The sequence below is a fragment of the Pongo abelii genome, chromosome 20 (genome assembly GCF_028885655.2).
Source record: "Pongo abelii isolate AG06213 chromosome 20, NHGRI_mPonAbe1-v2.0_pri, whole genome shotgun sequence".
NCBI lineage: Eukaryota > Metazoa > Chordata > Mammalia > Primates > Hominidae > Pongo > Pongo abelii.
In genome coordinates this window covers 23,959,505-23,974,939 of record NC_072005.2, presented here as the reverse complement: position 1 = coordinate 23,974,939, position 15,435 = coordinate 23,959,505, and the positions used below count along the sequence as shown (strand labels likewise).

The 15,435-nt window shown below is 42.1% G+C and overlaps 1 protein-coding gene across 1 annotated transcript in view; it reads left to right on the top strand.

Moving 5' to 3' along the window:
- The first annotated feature begins 1,576 nt into the window (after positions 1 to 1,576).
- Positions 1,577 to 15,435, top strand: part of LOC103893093 (zinc finger protein 675) — a 33,505-nt gene continuing 19,646 nt past the window's right edge. The window contains 1 exon segment of the mRNA XM_009253092.4: positions 1,577 to 1,596. Within this exon segment, the coding sequence (XP_009251367.2) occupies positions 1,594 to 1,596 (3 nt within the window). The 5' untranslated portion in view covers positions 1,577 to 1,593.

Below are 15,435 nucleotides of genomic sequence, written 5' to 3'. Positions count from 1 at the left end.
TCACAAAGCCCTCCGTAAAAAGGGCCCAGGCGAGGGCCTCCCATTTTATATATGTTGGGCCTAGTAATATGTTCTATTGTGCAAAATATTCTGGGCCTGGGTAAAAGAAAAGAGTCACATAACCTGAATACCGAACTTAGCAATATGTCACGATGCACCCTGTGGGCAGCGCCAAGGCAAGAAAAAAGACTCGCATTACCTTTATTCTTGATTTAAAGTCCAATGTCTTGTAAGAGAATATTGAATAATGCAAAAAATACACGTAGACATGTCTGCGTGTGATTGGTGCTTATACTCACACAGTTCACCACACCACAGGAGAAAACAGATAACCACAGGCTGACCATTAGGGCCAAGGCCAAATAGCAAAATAAGTTTGCCTTTAATCTATTTTTTCCATATCTAAACATTGGAGGTTAAGACTGTGGACAGATCTGAAGACACGCAGTTTTCTTGTTTTGTGGCTTCATCATTCTTTGTTCACTGTCTGATGTTTGGAATTAAGGTAAGCAACAGGTGGGCAGCAGTAGTTAATAAAATCACCAGAGGTAACCACAGGTCGACCTGTGGTTATTTTATTCTATCTGTCCTCTGTTCTTTCTATGGTCACTAACTGTTTCTTCCTTGGAATTGAAGAGAGATGTTGGTAGAGAGAGGCTGTCCCCTCACCTCTGGCAAAAAAGGGATGTTCAGGCTCTTCTTCACCCCCCTGACATCAGAGCTGCACTTTAATGTGGCAGCTATTGGCTACGTGTGGCTACTGGGTGCCTGGAATGTGGCTGGTCTGAATTGCAATGTGTTTGGTAACATAGAGTTATTTTCAAAGATTTAGTTCCATGTGTGTATGTGTGTGTGTGTATATATACACACATATATACATATATATGTGTATTTCATCAATAATTTCATATTGCTTTCATACTAAAATGATAGTACTTTGGATATATTGGGTTAATTAGATTGTTACAATCAATTCCACTTGTTTTTTTCTTTTTAAAGTTTGACTAGTAGAAAACGTAAAATTCACATGAGGCTCACATTTTATTTGAGGATTGCCTCTTTTTAAAATTCTCAGGCTGCCTACTCAAAGGACCAGAAGCCAGGAAGGTCATAAAATCTGAAATTCTAAAATAATTATTATTATATTATTTTTATTTGTGAGTAGCCATATATCATTTATAAATGTATATGACCTTATACACAAGGTTAAATACAAATACCCTCTGGGATGGGCCTGGCTCAGCTAAAAGAGGAAGCCCTGGCTGAAAAGGCTGCAGCGTAGGCTGTCACTCTTCACTCAGCCCAGTGTCTGATCACATCTTCTGTCACTCAGGGCCTGAAGGGTCAGGACCTTAAACGTTGTCCAATCAGGCACGCTGGGCTGGGAACCGTCCAATCAGGCACGCAGTTGGAGCAGACAAGATGGCTTCCGGGATTTGGCGGCGCCTTTGTCTCTCGCTGCAGCCGGAGCTCCGTGTCTCCTTTCACTGCTCTGTGTCCTCTGCTCCTAGCGGTCCAGCCTCTGTGGGCCTGTGACCTGCAGAAATTGGGAGATCCACAGCTAAGACTCCAGGGCCTCTTAGAAGCCTAGAAATGGTGAGAGTTCCGGGTGCGACATCCCGAGAGGGGGAAGGGGCTGGTTGGAACCGGTGGGAAGTGGCTATGGCGGGACTCAGGCTTCCCCGCAGTCAGCTCCACAATCTGCACCCCGAGTTCTCCTTCCCCAGCTCGGCCTCAGTGCCCTGCAGCCATAAGATGGCGGCGCCCTGACAGCCAGCCCCGGGGCGTCCCGTCTCTTCTCTGCGTAGTGACTGTGCCCTGGTCTGTAGCCCTCTCTGGGCAGCTCTGTACCCTCAGCGCCGCATCTCTCTCAGATTGTGCAGGGACCACGGGAGGGGCGTCACGGGAAAATCCTGACTCAGGGTGCAGGTTCATTAATGGGAAGAGTTTTGGTCCGTGGGGTTCCCAGTTCCTGTTTTCTCCTATTAAAATTTTATGGGAGGGCCGGGCTCGGTGGCTCACTTCAGTAATACCAGCACTTTGGGAGACCAAGGCAGGTGGATCACCTGAGGTCAGGAGTTCAAGACCAGCCAGACCAACATGGTGAAACCCCGTTTCTACTAAAAATACAAAATTAGCCGGGCGTGGTGGCACATGCCTGTAATCCCAGATACTCAGAAGGCTGAGGCAGGAGAACCACTTGAACCCGGGAGGTGGCGGTTGCAGTGAGCCGAGATGACGCCATTGCACTCCAGCCTGGGCAACAAGAGCGAAACTCCGTCTCAAAAAATATATAGAAATACATTAAATAAATAAATAAATTATGGGGATCACCACAAAAATATTGGAGAATTTAAGCAAAGAGTGATCCAAAAATTGTGGAGCACTTAGCTGTGGTTTGGCGCTTGTGACTTATGAGAGCAGCTTGAAGGAAAGACTTTTAAAGGTACATGATGAAGAAAACCAAATTAAATAATTGGTTAGGTACAGTTCATAGTTACTTGATTTGTACGATTAAGGTGGACATTTCGGGGTTATGTAATCAGAGGTTAATTGGCAGTTTATGATTGTTTAAGCCTAAATTTTGTTTCCCTCAATTCAGTAATTTACAAAAAAATGCATTTGAGTTAGAGTTTTTAAAAAGTAGGAACCCAGGGACTAGAGTAACCTCAGTCTAATTGCCTGCTACTTAGTTATTTTCACACTCCACAGGGGACTGATTTTCCCCTGCATTTTTCACAGTTCTCTCAAGCTGGGTTTCAAGCCTACCCGTCATCCCATTCCTCCAGACTAACTATGACTTGCAGTAAAATACTAAATTTCCAGTTTCTTCTCACATTCTCAAATGCCAGCTTCCCCTTTCTAATTCACGTTATCAACTATTTGTCTTTTATTGTACACCTTAGATGCTGTATTTTAACTAAGCATTTTTTGACATTGAATGGCACTTAAAAAAATCGTTTTCTGTTTGAAAATATTTTTTATGAGAAGAAAAAGAAGAACAATTCCCTGACACTGTATTGTAAAAAATCTTTTCGCCTCATTTTAAAAAATCTTCTCTAGGCACAGAGATAGTATCAGAATATTTTTGGGTCAAGGTTTCCCTTTGGAAACTTTATGGGTGATGTGGCCTCAGCCACCTTCAGTTTTTTATGGTCCTGGGCTTCAGTAATTTCTGTGAATAAACCAATATATCTACCATGGCTATGTCTGCTCGAGTGTCTAGTGAATATAATCTACTGGGTTATTTTCTTTCATAAAACAACCTGAGGTATGGAGTGTAGCCTGTCAATGGAACAGATGGATGCCCTTGGACTGATAGGACTCTCCCCTGTGCTCTTCCTTTGAAAAACTAACCCTTGCCTGTGCGGTGGCACACACCTGTAATCCCAGCACTTTGGGAGTCTGAGGTGGTGGATCACCTGAGGTCTGGAGTTCGCGACCAGCCTGACTAACATGGTGAAACCCCGTCTCTACTAAATACAAAAAAATTAGCTGGGCGTGGTGGTGCCTGCCTGTAATCCGAGCTACTTCGGAGGCTGAGAGCCAAGATCGCACCACTGGACTCCAGCCTGGGCACCAAGAGCGAAACTCCATCTCAAAAAAAGAAAAACTAAGCCTTGAGACATTAAGATTGCCTTTACTCAACCCAGCTTCCGTTTCTTGGAGACATATTGCTGGTCAGCCAATCAGATGCTGGTATTGAGGGAAGAACACAGAGATAATTTCTGTCCCCTGGATTGTGTAAGATTTGTGAAAGAAAAAATAGCATTTCAAAAGACAAAAAGTGACCTCAGTGAAATGATGCAAAAACTTGCAAAGTAAAATGCACTTGGGGCAGTCACTGAGGCATAGTGCAGTGAGAGGGTGGTCATTGAGCACTTAAGTGAGCAGGATGGGGTGGGAGAATCTCTCAAGTGATTGGTGACCTGACTTGACACATGAATTAGACACATCTGTTTTCTTTTTTTTTGAGATGGGGTTTTGCTTTTGTTGCCCAGGCTGGAGTTAAATGGTGCCATCTCGGCTCATGGCAACCTCCGCCTCCCAGGTTCAAGCGATTCTCCTGCCTCAGCCTGCCGAGTAGCAGGGATTACAGGCATGCACCACTATGCCCAGCTAATTTTGTATTTTTAGTAGAAACGGGGTTTTCCCGTGTTGGCCAGGCTTGTCTCGAACTCCCGACCTCAGGTGATCCGCCCCTCTTGGCTTCCCAAAGTGCTGGGATTACAGGCATGAGCCACTGCGCTGGGCCGACACATCTGTTTTCTAATCAGCATTGCCACTCCCTAGGTTTGTCACCTTGAAAAGATTAGTGCACTTATTTAGACTTGAGTTTTTGGTTTTTTTTTTTTTTTTTTTGAGACGGAGTCTCGCTTTGTCACCCAGGCTGGAGTGCAGTGGTGCGATCTGGGGTCACTGCAAGCTCTGCCTCCTGGGTTCAAGCCATTCTTCTCCCTCAGCCTCCCGAGTAGCTGGGATTACAGGTGCCCGCCACCACGCCCAGCTAATTTTTTTGTATTTTTAGTAGAGACAGGGTTTCACTGTGTTAGCCAGGATGGTCTCCATCTCCTGACCTTGTGATCCGCCCTCCTCAGCCTCCCAAAGTGCTGGGATTACAGGCGTGAGCCACTACGCCCAGCCGGTGACTTTAGTTTTTTTAAATGTAAATTGCATTTTATTAGTAGCATTTGAAAGGTAAGAAAATATGTGCAAAGAGCATGTAAGAGTTGGGTTTCAGGAAAAAAAAATCTAATTGTATATTCTATTTGTTAAACGTTTTTATTTACCTTTTTCTTTCCCAGAGTGAGTTTAGAAAATTTGTCAGTTGTGTTTATGGGTGGGTAATTTCAAACAGAATTCCAAGGTTTAGCTGTTAGAATTCTACCAAGGAAAAGAATAAGAGCCAGGTGGGGTGGCTCACACCTATTATCCCAGCATTTTGAAAGGCTGAGGTGGGCAGAATACGAGGTCATGAGTTCAGGACCAGCCTGGTCAATATGGTGAAACCTCATCTGTACTAAAAATACAAAAATTAGCCGGTCACGGTGGCACGTGCCTGTAGTCCCAGCTACTTACTTGGGAGGCTGAGGCAGGAGAATCTCTTGAACCCGGGAGGTGGAGGTTGCAGTGAGCCGAGATTGCACCACTGCACTGCAGCCTTGGGAGACAGAGCGAGACAATCTCTCTTCCTTTTTGGCTGTAAAAATTAAATACCTTTCCACAAGAAAATGTAGTAGATAATTGGTGAGTTACATAGATTCATGAAAACATAGTTCCTCTTTGCACCATAAATTTGTGACAGTGAATATCTGTTCTATATCCTATGATTTTGATTTCTGAATTTAATGCTAAGTGTTATGAAATTTGGTACCTCCTAGAAGTGTTCTCATATGACTAATTGTTTACTACATAACTTTCTTTTTTTTTTTTTTGAGACAGAGTCTCGCTCTGTCACCCAGGCTGGAGTGCAGTGTCATGATCTCAGCTCACTGCAACCTTCCGCCTCCCAGATTCAAGTGATTCTTCTGCCTCAGCCACCCGAGTAGCTGGGATTACAGATGCGCACCACCACGCCTGGCTAATTTTTGTATTTGTAGTAGAGATGGGGTTTCACCATGTTGGCCAGGCTAGTCTCGAACTCCTGACTTCAGGTGACCTGCTGGCCTTGGCCTCCCAAAGTGCTGGGATTACAGGTGTGAGCCACCGTGCCCGGCCTACTACATAACTTTTAAAATAAATAATAAAATAATACTTCAATTGTTTGAAAGGTATAGATACTTTTGGTTTTCTTATAGAGGTATGAAATGGAAGCACCTTAAAATTTTCTTTTATATATCAACACTGCGTATCAGTAATTTTGCTGCATTTTTCAAACACGTAGTTTCAGACACCAAGTGAATAACTCAGACATGAAAATTAAAGCTTGAGCCCATATAAAGCTAATATTGAGCCTGCAAAAGGAGGTTATTAAAGGCCCAGTTAGTTCTTTCTGGGGACCCTTTTCTGCAGATATGTCAGCCTGCTCGCCCCAGCCATGGAAGAAGGCTTTATCCTGAGAGAAGCTTGAGAGCCCTGGGAAGCTGGGGATGCACAGGCAGGTGCAGTTAAGGTTAAAATGAAAAAAGACTGAAAAGGTCTTACTGAAGATAAGTATTATTGTTTTGAGGCAGTTTCCAAATTTTGTAAAATGAAACAAAGTTAGATTTATGTAAAAAAAATTTTAATTCCAAAGGAGTATTGCAACAGGAGGAAGTACCAACTATTATTGCAAAGTTCAGGCAGACTTTTTTTCACAGAGGGGAGAAAACAAGATTAGAAAGAAAATAGCAGAAGAATGGTGAATAGAGGGTGAAAAAATCAGGTTTTAGATCAGAAAATGTTTTACCCTGAAGTTAGCATGTTCTTAGGGTGAACATAAAATGGGGTTGTATGTTGGCTCAAACTGAGTATAGCTCAAAGTTTAGTTGCTGTGGGAAAAAGAAAAACTTAAGTTTGATTAAGAAGTATTTTATTTTGACCACTGAAGACAAATTTAGCTGATTTTTTTAAGAAAAGGAAGAAAATATGCAGTCTATGTCTGGCTATACAACAGGTAAGAAAAGAGAGCACCATCTAAGTCATAATAAGAGGGTATTCCTTTTTAAAAACTATTTCTGGAGAATACAAAGGATGGAGAATTTTATTAATCATAGCTCTTTACCAGGATTATCTTTGTGCTTCATTTTTCCCCACCTTTTTTCCTGGTCCTATATATTTCTTCCATTTGACTTTTTCTGAGTTGTATCTTTTATAATAAACTGGTAAAGATAACTACAGTGTTTCACTGAGTTCTGTGAATAGCTCTATTATATTACTGAACTTGAGGAAAGTTCTGGGAGTCCCCAATTATTAAACAGTGGCTCAGAAGCATAGATCAGCCCATGAAGTTTGTGACTGGCATCTGCAGTAAAGACAATGTTGTGGACTGTGCTCTGAATCAGGGTCTGTGCTGACTCTGGGTGGTGTCAGAATTCAAATGTTAGACAATGAGTGTTGGAGAATTGCTTGGTGTTCAGTAAACTCTACAGATTTGGTGCCAGAAAAAAGATATCACAGAGGCCTGGCCTGGAATGGAACTCTGGGTGCCTGGGAATGGGAGGCTCTGCTCTCCTGTACACAAGCTCGTTGTCCTGTGATTTCAGGTCTCCTCCAAGGGTGAGCGAGGACTGAAAACTTAAAGGACAAGAGCTGTGATAACAAACCCCACTTTTTCACAGCTACCACCACAAGATTTCCACCCACTCACAAACACACCCACTAGACACTGACGTGCCCACACCCCTCCCAGGACTAGGTACCACCCTCAGAAAATTCACAACAGCATTGTTTATCCTAGTGCTTCCTGCAAAAAACCCAAAAAATGACTATGTCTCCTGGAATATCCCCACCTGCAGACACTGAATCTGCAGTAGTAATCTGTTTTCTCCACCATCCTAGGGTTTTGACCAACTGTTCATAATCTCATCTGCCTTCGTGGGCACAAAAATAAATCAGTGTAGCCTCACCTAAGCCACTATCTGTAGTACAAACCAGTCCTTCCACCTACATTGCACTCTCCTCCACCCATGGATTTTTTACTTTTAACTTTTATTTTTGGTTCATGGGTACATCTGCAGGTTTGTTTTATAGGTAAAATTGTGTCATGAAGGTTTGGTGTGCAGATTATTTTGTCACTGAGGTACTAAGCATGGCACCAAACAAGTATTTTTTCTGATTCTCTTTGTCCTCTTACTCTCCACCCTCAACTAAGTCTCAGTTTTTGTTGTTCCTCTCTTTGTGTCCATGTGTTCTTATTATTTAGCTCTTATTTTTTTATTTTTTTATTTTTTTATTTTTCTGAGACGGAGTTTTGCTCTTGTTGCCCAGGCTGGAGTGCAATGGCTCAGTCTCAGCTAACTGCCACCTCCATCTCCCAGGTTCAGGCGATTCTCCTGTCTCAGCCTCCCAAGTAGCTAGGGTTACAGGCGCCTACCACCATACCTGGCTAATTTTTGTATTTTCAGTAGAGACAGGGTTTCACCATGTTGGCCAGGCTGATCTCAAACACCCCCTGACCTTGTGATTCACCCGCCTTAGCCTTCCAAAGTTCTGGGATTACAGGCGTGAGCCACTGCCCCCAGCCAGTTCTTATTTATAAATAATAACATGCATTTGGTTTTCTGTTTCTGCATTAGTTTTCTAAGGATAGTGGTCTCTAGCACTATACATGTTGGTGCAAAAGAAATGATCTTGGTCTCTTTTTATGGCCACACAGTGTTCCATGATGTTTATGTACCTTTTTTTTTTGAGACAGTCTGGCTTTGTCCCCAGGCTAGAGTGCAGCTGTGCAGATGTTAGCTCACTGCAACCTCCGCCTCCTAGGTTCAAGTGAGTCACCTGCCTCACCCTCCCTAGTAGTTGGGATTACAGGAGCCTGCTACCACACCCAGCTAATTCTATTTTTAGTAGAGTCGGGGTTTCACCATGTTGGCCGGATGGTCTCAATCTCTTGACCTCATGATCTGCCCGCCTAGGCCTCCCAAAGTGCTGGGATTACAGGCGTGAGCCACTGCGCCAGGCCATGTTTTGTTTTTATTAATTTTTTTTTTTTTTTCTGTGGGGACGGAGTCTCGCTCTTGTTGCCCAGGCTGGAGTGCAGTGGTGCAATCTTGGCTCACCACAACCTCTGCCTCCCTGATTCAAGCGATTCTTCTGTCTCAGCCTCCCAAGTAGCTGGGATTACAGGCACCTGCCACCACGCCTGGGTAAGTTTGTATTTTTAGTAGAGACAGGGTTTCACCATGTTGGCCAGACTGGTTTCAAACTCCTGATCTCAGGTGATCCACCTGCCTCGGCATCCCAAAGTGCTGGGATTACAGGCGTGAGCAAGTAGGTGGCCGTGCCTGGCCACCTACTTTTTAATGAGTTTTTTTTTTTTTTTTCTTGTAAACTTATTTAAGTTCATTATGGATTCTGGATATTAGACCTTTGTCAAAAGCATAGTTTGCAAATATTTTCTTTTATTCTGTAGTTTGTCTTTACTCTGTTAATAGTTTTCTATGAAGAAACTCTTCAGTTAGATCCCAGTTGTCAATTTGTTGCAATTGCTTTTGGTATCTTCATTATAAAATTTTCTGGTTCCTATGTCTGGAATGATATTTCCTAGGTTATCTTCCAGAGTTTTTTATAATTCTAAGTTTTACATTTAAGTCTTTAATTCATCTTGTTAATTTTTGTATATGTTGTAAGGAAGAGATCCAGGGTTAGCCTTGTACATAGTGCTGAATAGTTATTACTGCACCATTTATTAAATAGGAAATTATTCCCATATTTCTCTTTGTCAGTTTTGTTGAAGATCATATGGTTGTAAGTGTGTGGCATTATTTTTAATAGGATTATTTAAATATTTACATTTAGTTTTTCTTTCTTTTTTTTTTTTTTTTTTGAGACGGAGTCTCGTTCTGTTGCCCAGGCTGGAGTGCAGTGGCGTGATCTCGGCTCACTGCAAGCTCCGCCTCCCGAGTTCACGCCATTCTCCTGCCTCAGCCTCCCAAGTAGCTGGGACTACAGGCGCCCGCCACCACGCCTGGCTAATTTTTTGTATTTTTTAGTAGAGACGGGGTTTCACCGTGTTAGCCAGGATGGTTTCGATCTCCTGACCTCGTGATCCACCCGCCTCGGCCTCCCAAAGTGCTGGGATTACAGGCGTGAGCCACCGTGCCCGGCCAGAAATTTAAATGTTTAAATTAAAATTTTAAATAACATTTAAAATTAAATAGGAAATTGTTCCTGTATTTCTCTTTGTCAGCTTTGTTGAAGATCAGATGGTTTTAAGTGCGTGGCATTATTTTTTGGCTCTCTATTCTGTTGCATTTGTCTGAGTCTGTTTTTGTTCCAGTACCATGCTGCTTTGGTTACTATAGCTTTGTAGTATAAAGTTGGGTAATGTAATGTCTCCAGCTTTGTTCTTTTTGCTTAGAAAAGTGCCTTGGCTATTAGAGCTCTTTTTTGGTTCCATATGTATTTAATTGTTTTTTTTTTTTTTTTTTAGTTAAGAATATTTTTTAATAATAAAATAAAAAAAAAATAAAAAAATAAAAAAGATAAAAAAAAAAAAAAAGAATATTTTTAAGGCCGGGCGTGGTGGCTCATGCCTGTAATCCCAGCACTTTGGGAGGCCAAGGTGGGTGGATCACTTGAGGTCAGGGGTTCAAGACCAGCCTGGCCAACATGGTGAAACCCTGTCTCTAATAAAAATACAAAAAATTAGCCTGGTGTGGTGGCATATGCCTGTAATCCCAGCTACTTGGGAGGCTGAGGCAGCCTTGAACCCGGGACGTGGAGGTTGCAGTGATCTAAGACCTCACCACAGTACTCCAGCCTGGGCGACAAGAACCAAACTCCGTCAAAAAAAAAAAAAAATTTTTTTTTGATAGTTTCATAGAAATAACATGTCTGTAAATTTCTTTTGGCAGTATGGCCATATTAATACCGAACTTTTCTATCAATGAGCACAAAATGATTTTCCGTTTGTTTGCGTCATCTCTGACTTTTTTTCCCCCCAAGACAGTTTTACTCTTGTTGCCCAGGCTGGAGTGCAATGGCACAATCTTGGTTCACCGCAACCTCCCGCCTCCAGGGTTCAAGTGATTCTTCTGCCTCAGACTCGCGAGTGGCTGGGATTACAGGCATGCACCACCACCCCAGGCTAATTTTGTATTTTTAGGCAGAGATGGGGTCTCTCCATGTTGGTCAGGCTAGTCTCAAACTCCCGACCTCAGGTGATCCACCCGCCTCGGCCTCCCAAAGTGCTGGGATTACAGGTGTGAGCCACTGCAGCTGGCCATCTCTGACTTCTTTAAGAAGTGTTTTGTAATTCTTGTCCTAGAGATCTTTCATCTCCCTAGTTAGCTGTGTTTCTAGATATTTTATTCTTTTTTGTGGCAATTGCAAATGGGATTTTTTGTTTGTTTGTTTGTTTTTTGAGATGGAGTCTCACTCTGTTGCCCAGGCTGGAGTGCAGTGGTGTGATTTTGGCTCACTGCAATCCGCCTCCTGGGTTCAAGCAATTCTCCTGCCTCAGCCTCCTGAGTAGCTGGGATTACAGGCATGCACCACCACACCTGGCTAATTTTTGTATTTTTAGTAGAGACGAGATTTCCCCATGTTGGCCAGGCTTGTCTCGAACTCTTGACCTCAGGTGATCTGCCCCTCTTGGCCTCCCAAAGTGCTGGGATTACAGGCGTGAGCCCCCGTGCCTGGCCGGGATTGTGTTATTAATTTGGCCTTCGGTTTGGATATGGTTGATGTACAGAGATGCTACTAATTTTGTACGTTTATTTTGTATTCTGAAACTTTGCTGAAGTTGTCAGCTTACAGAACTTTTCTGCTGAGACTATAGGTTTTTTTTAGATGTAGAGTCATGTCATCTGCAAACGGGGATAGTTTGAGTTCCTCTCTTTCTTTTTTGGGTGCTTTTATTGTTTCGGCTTGCCTGATTGCTCAGCCAGGACTTCAAAATTCCATGTTTAATAGGAGTGGTGAGAGAGGGCACCCTTGTCTTGTGCCAGTTTTCTTTTTTTTTTTCTTTCTTTTTTTTTTTTTTTGAGACAGAGTCTTGCTCTGTTGCCCAGGCTGGGATGCAGTGGCGCAATCTCGGCTCACTGCAAGCTCCGCCTCCCGGGTTAACGCCGCCATTCTCTTGCCTCAGCCTCCCAAGTAGCTGGGACTACAGGCGCCCGCCACCATGCGCGGCTAATTTTTTTGTATTTTTAGTAGAGACGGGGTTTCACCATGTTAGCCAGGATGGTCTCGATCGCCTGACCTCGTGATCTGCCCGCCTCGGCCTCCCAAAGTGCTGGGATTACAGGCGTGAGCCACCGCGCCTGGCCGTCTTGTGCCAGTTTTCAAGAAAAAAAATGTTTGCAACTTGTGTCTATTCAGTATGTTGGCTGTGAATTTGCTGTAGATAACTCTTTTGAAGTATGTACCTTCAATGCCTAGTTTGTTGAGGGTTATAACATAAAGGATGTTAAATTTTACTGAAAGCTTTTTCTGCATCTATTGAGTTAATTTTGTGGTTTTTGTCTGTAGTTCTGTTTATGTGATAAATGACATTTATTGATTTGTATATATTGAACCAACCTTGTGTTCCAGTGATAAATCCTACTTGATAATGGTGGATTAAATTTTTGATGTGCTGCTGGATTTGGTTTTTCAGTATTTTGTTGATGATTTTTTGTTAATATTTATTAAAACTATTGGTCTGAAGTTTTTTGTTTGTTTGTTTGTTTTGTCTCTGCCAGGTTTTGGTATCAGAATGATGCTGTTCTTATATAATAACTTGGAGAGAAGTCCTTTCTCAATTATTTGGAATAGTTTTAGTAAAAATAATACCAGCTTTTGTTTGTACATCTTGTAGAATTCAGCTGTAAGTCCGTCTGGTCCTGGGCTTTTTTTGGTTGGTAGGCTACTTATTATTAATTTGATTTTGGAGCTTTTTATTGGTTTATTCAGGGGTTCAATTTCTTTTTTGTTCAGTCTAGGGAGGAGGTATTTGTCCAGGAATTTATTCATTTCTTTTAAATTTTTTACTTACCGTGCATAGAAGTGCTCATTGTAGACTTTCATCCTTGTTTGTATTTTTGCCGAATCAGTGGTAATGTCCGTTTGTCATTACTAATTGTGTTTTTTTTTGGATCTTCTCTTTTTTCTTCATTAATCTAGCTAGTGGTTTATTTATCTTACTGAGTTTTTTCAAAACATTTACTTCTAATTTTTAAATCTTTTTTGTAGTTTTTTACATCATCTAAATATTCTTCAGTTCAGATATGATTTTAGTTATTTGTTGTTTTCTGCTACCTTAGGGGTTGATTTGCTCTCACTTCTCTCATTCTTTTCTTTAGGATGTCAGGTTATTAAATTGAGATATTTCTAGCTTTTTGATGTGAGCATTTAATGCTATAAATTTCCCTCTTAATACTGTCTTAGTTGTGTTGCAGTGATTCTGGTATGTTGTGTCTTTGTTCTCATTTATTTTAAAGAACTTGATTTCTGCCTTAATTTTATTATTTACCCAAAAGTCATTCATGTTCAGGTTAATTTGCATGTCGTTGTCTGGTTTCAAGTGGTTTTCTTTGTATTGAATTATATTTTTATCAAGCTGTGGTCTGAGTATGTTGTTGATACAATTTTGAAATTTTTGAATTTGCTCAAGATTGTTTTATTTCTGATTTTGTGGTCAGTTTTAGAGTATGTGCCCTGTGGTGGTGAAAACATTGTATATTATGTTGTTTTTAGATGGAGAGTTCTGTAGATGTTTTATTACTATTTGGTCAAGTGTTGAGTTTAGGTCCTAATGTCTTTGTCAATTTTTCTGCCTCAGTGATTTGTTTACTAGTGTCTGTGGCGTGTTGTAGCCTCTCACTATTTTTGTGTAAAAATCCAACTGTCTTCATAGGTCTCTAAGAAGTTGCTTTATTTATGTGGGCCCATGGATTTTTTATAGCACCTTTTTCTCTTCTGCTTTTTTCCCCATAAACATTCTTTCAAGTGAATACCGTGTGCCCAATGCTACTCCTTAGATGCCTGAATCCAGTGTCTACTAAAATTAAGATGTTGAAGAGTTCAACATATCCAGAGACCTGGCTGTTGTAAGAGAAAATGTAAGTTAGAAATAAAAAGCTCTCTCTTTTTTTTTTTTTTTCTTTTTTGAGGTGGAGTCTTGCTCTGTCACCCAGGCTGCTGGAGTGCACTGGTGTGATCTTGGCCCACTGCAACCTCCGCCTCCCGGGTTCAAGTGATTCTCGTGCCTCAGCCTCCCAAGTAGCTGGGATTACAGGCACATGCCACCATGCCCAGCTAATAATTTTTGTATTTTTAGTAGAGACAGCGTTTCACCATGTTGGTCAGGCTGGTCTTGAACTCCTGACCTCAGTGATCCACCCACCTTGGCCTCTCAAAGTGGTGGGATTACAGGTGTGAGCCACTGCACCCAGCCAAAAGGCTCTGTTTTTATACCTGAAAATAAGGAAGAATGTTTTGCTCATCTCTCTCCTTTTTTTTTTTTGAGACGGAGTCTCGTTCTGTCGACCAGGCTCATGCAACCTCCGCCTCCTGGGTTCAAGTGATTCTCCTGCCTCAGCCTCCCGAGTAGCTGGGATTACAGATGCCTGCCACCACGCCCGGCTAATTTTTGTGCTTTTAGTAGAGATGCGGTTTCCCCATGTTGGCCAGGCTGGTCTTGAACTCCTGACCTCAGGTGATCCGCCCGCCTCAGCCTCCCAAAGTGCTGGGATTACAGGCGTGAGCCACTGTGGCCTGCCCATCTCTCACTTCTTTAAGCATTTAGGTTATATGTAGATATTTTTCTCTGCTTTTTAAAAATAAATGTATATCATATTAACAGGTAAATAAACTTTTTGGCATTCTTTATGACTCAGGATTTTATTTTTATTTTTGTTTTATTTTATTTTAGTTTTGAGATAGAGTTTTGCTCTTGTCGCCGAGGCTGGAGTGCAATGGCTTGATCTCGGCTCACTGCAACCTCCGCCTCCCGGGTTCAAACAATTCTTCTGCCTCAGCCTCTTGAGTAGGTGGAATTACAGGTGCCCACCACCATGCCCAGCTAATTTTTGTATTTTTAGTAGAGACAGGGTTTCACCATGTTGGCCAGGCTGGTTTAGAACTCCTGACCTCAGGTGATCCACCCACCTCAACCTCCCAAAGTGCTGGAATTACAGGCGTGAGCCACTGTTCCCGGCCAACAGTTTTCTTAATGTTCTATCATTGTGGAGTTTCTCTGGGACTGGATAAAATTTTTTTTTATTATTATTATTTTTTTATTATACTTTAAGTTCTGGGATACATGTGCAGAACGTGCAGGTTTGTTACACAGGTATACATGTGCCATGGTGGTTTGCTCCACCTATCAACCTGTCATCTAATTTTAAGCCCCGCATGCATTAGATATATGTCCTAATGCTCTCCCTCCCCTTGCCCCCCACCAGAAAATTTTTATTTTAATGATATTTCCCAAACACTGTCTGGAATTACCAGATATGATAGAAACATATATAAGGTGCCAACCAGGATCTACTCTAGAGTGGGCTTACCCTCTCAGACTTCCAGTCACTCCCAAATTTGCTGCAAAGTGCATGCTGTCACCTAAATATGCAGGCAGAATTGTCTCTCCTATTTGGTATCTATAGTCCTCTACAGTCACTTCTAGACGGGCTAGGCCAGATTTCTACGAACTTCACAGGGCAGCAATCAGCCGTTTTACCTCTTTCAATTACTCTTGTATCTTCAGACCTGAAACTGATTTAGAGACCATGGGGCCCACAAACCCAATTAGAGTAACAGGTGTGCATTGGGTATACACGTAGACATGAGAATCTCCACTTTCCACTTCCT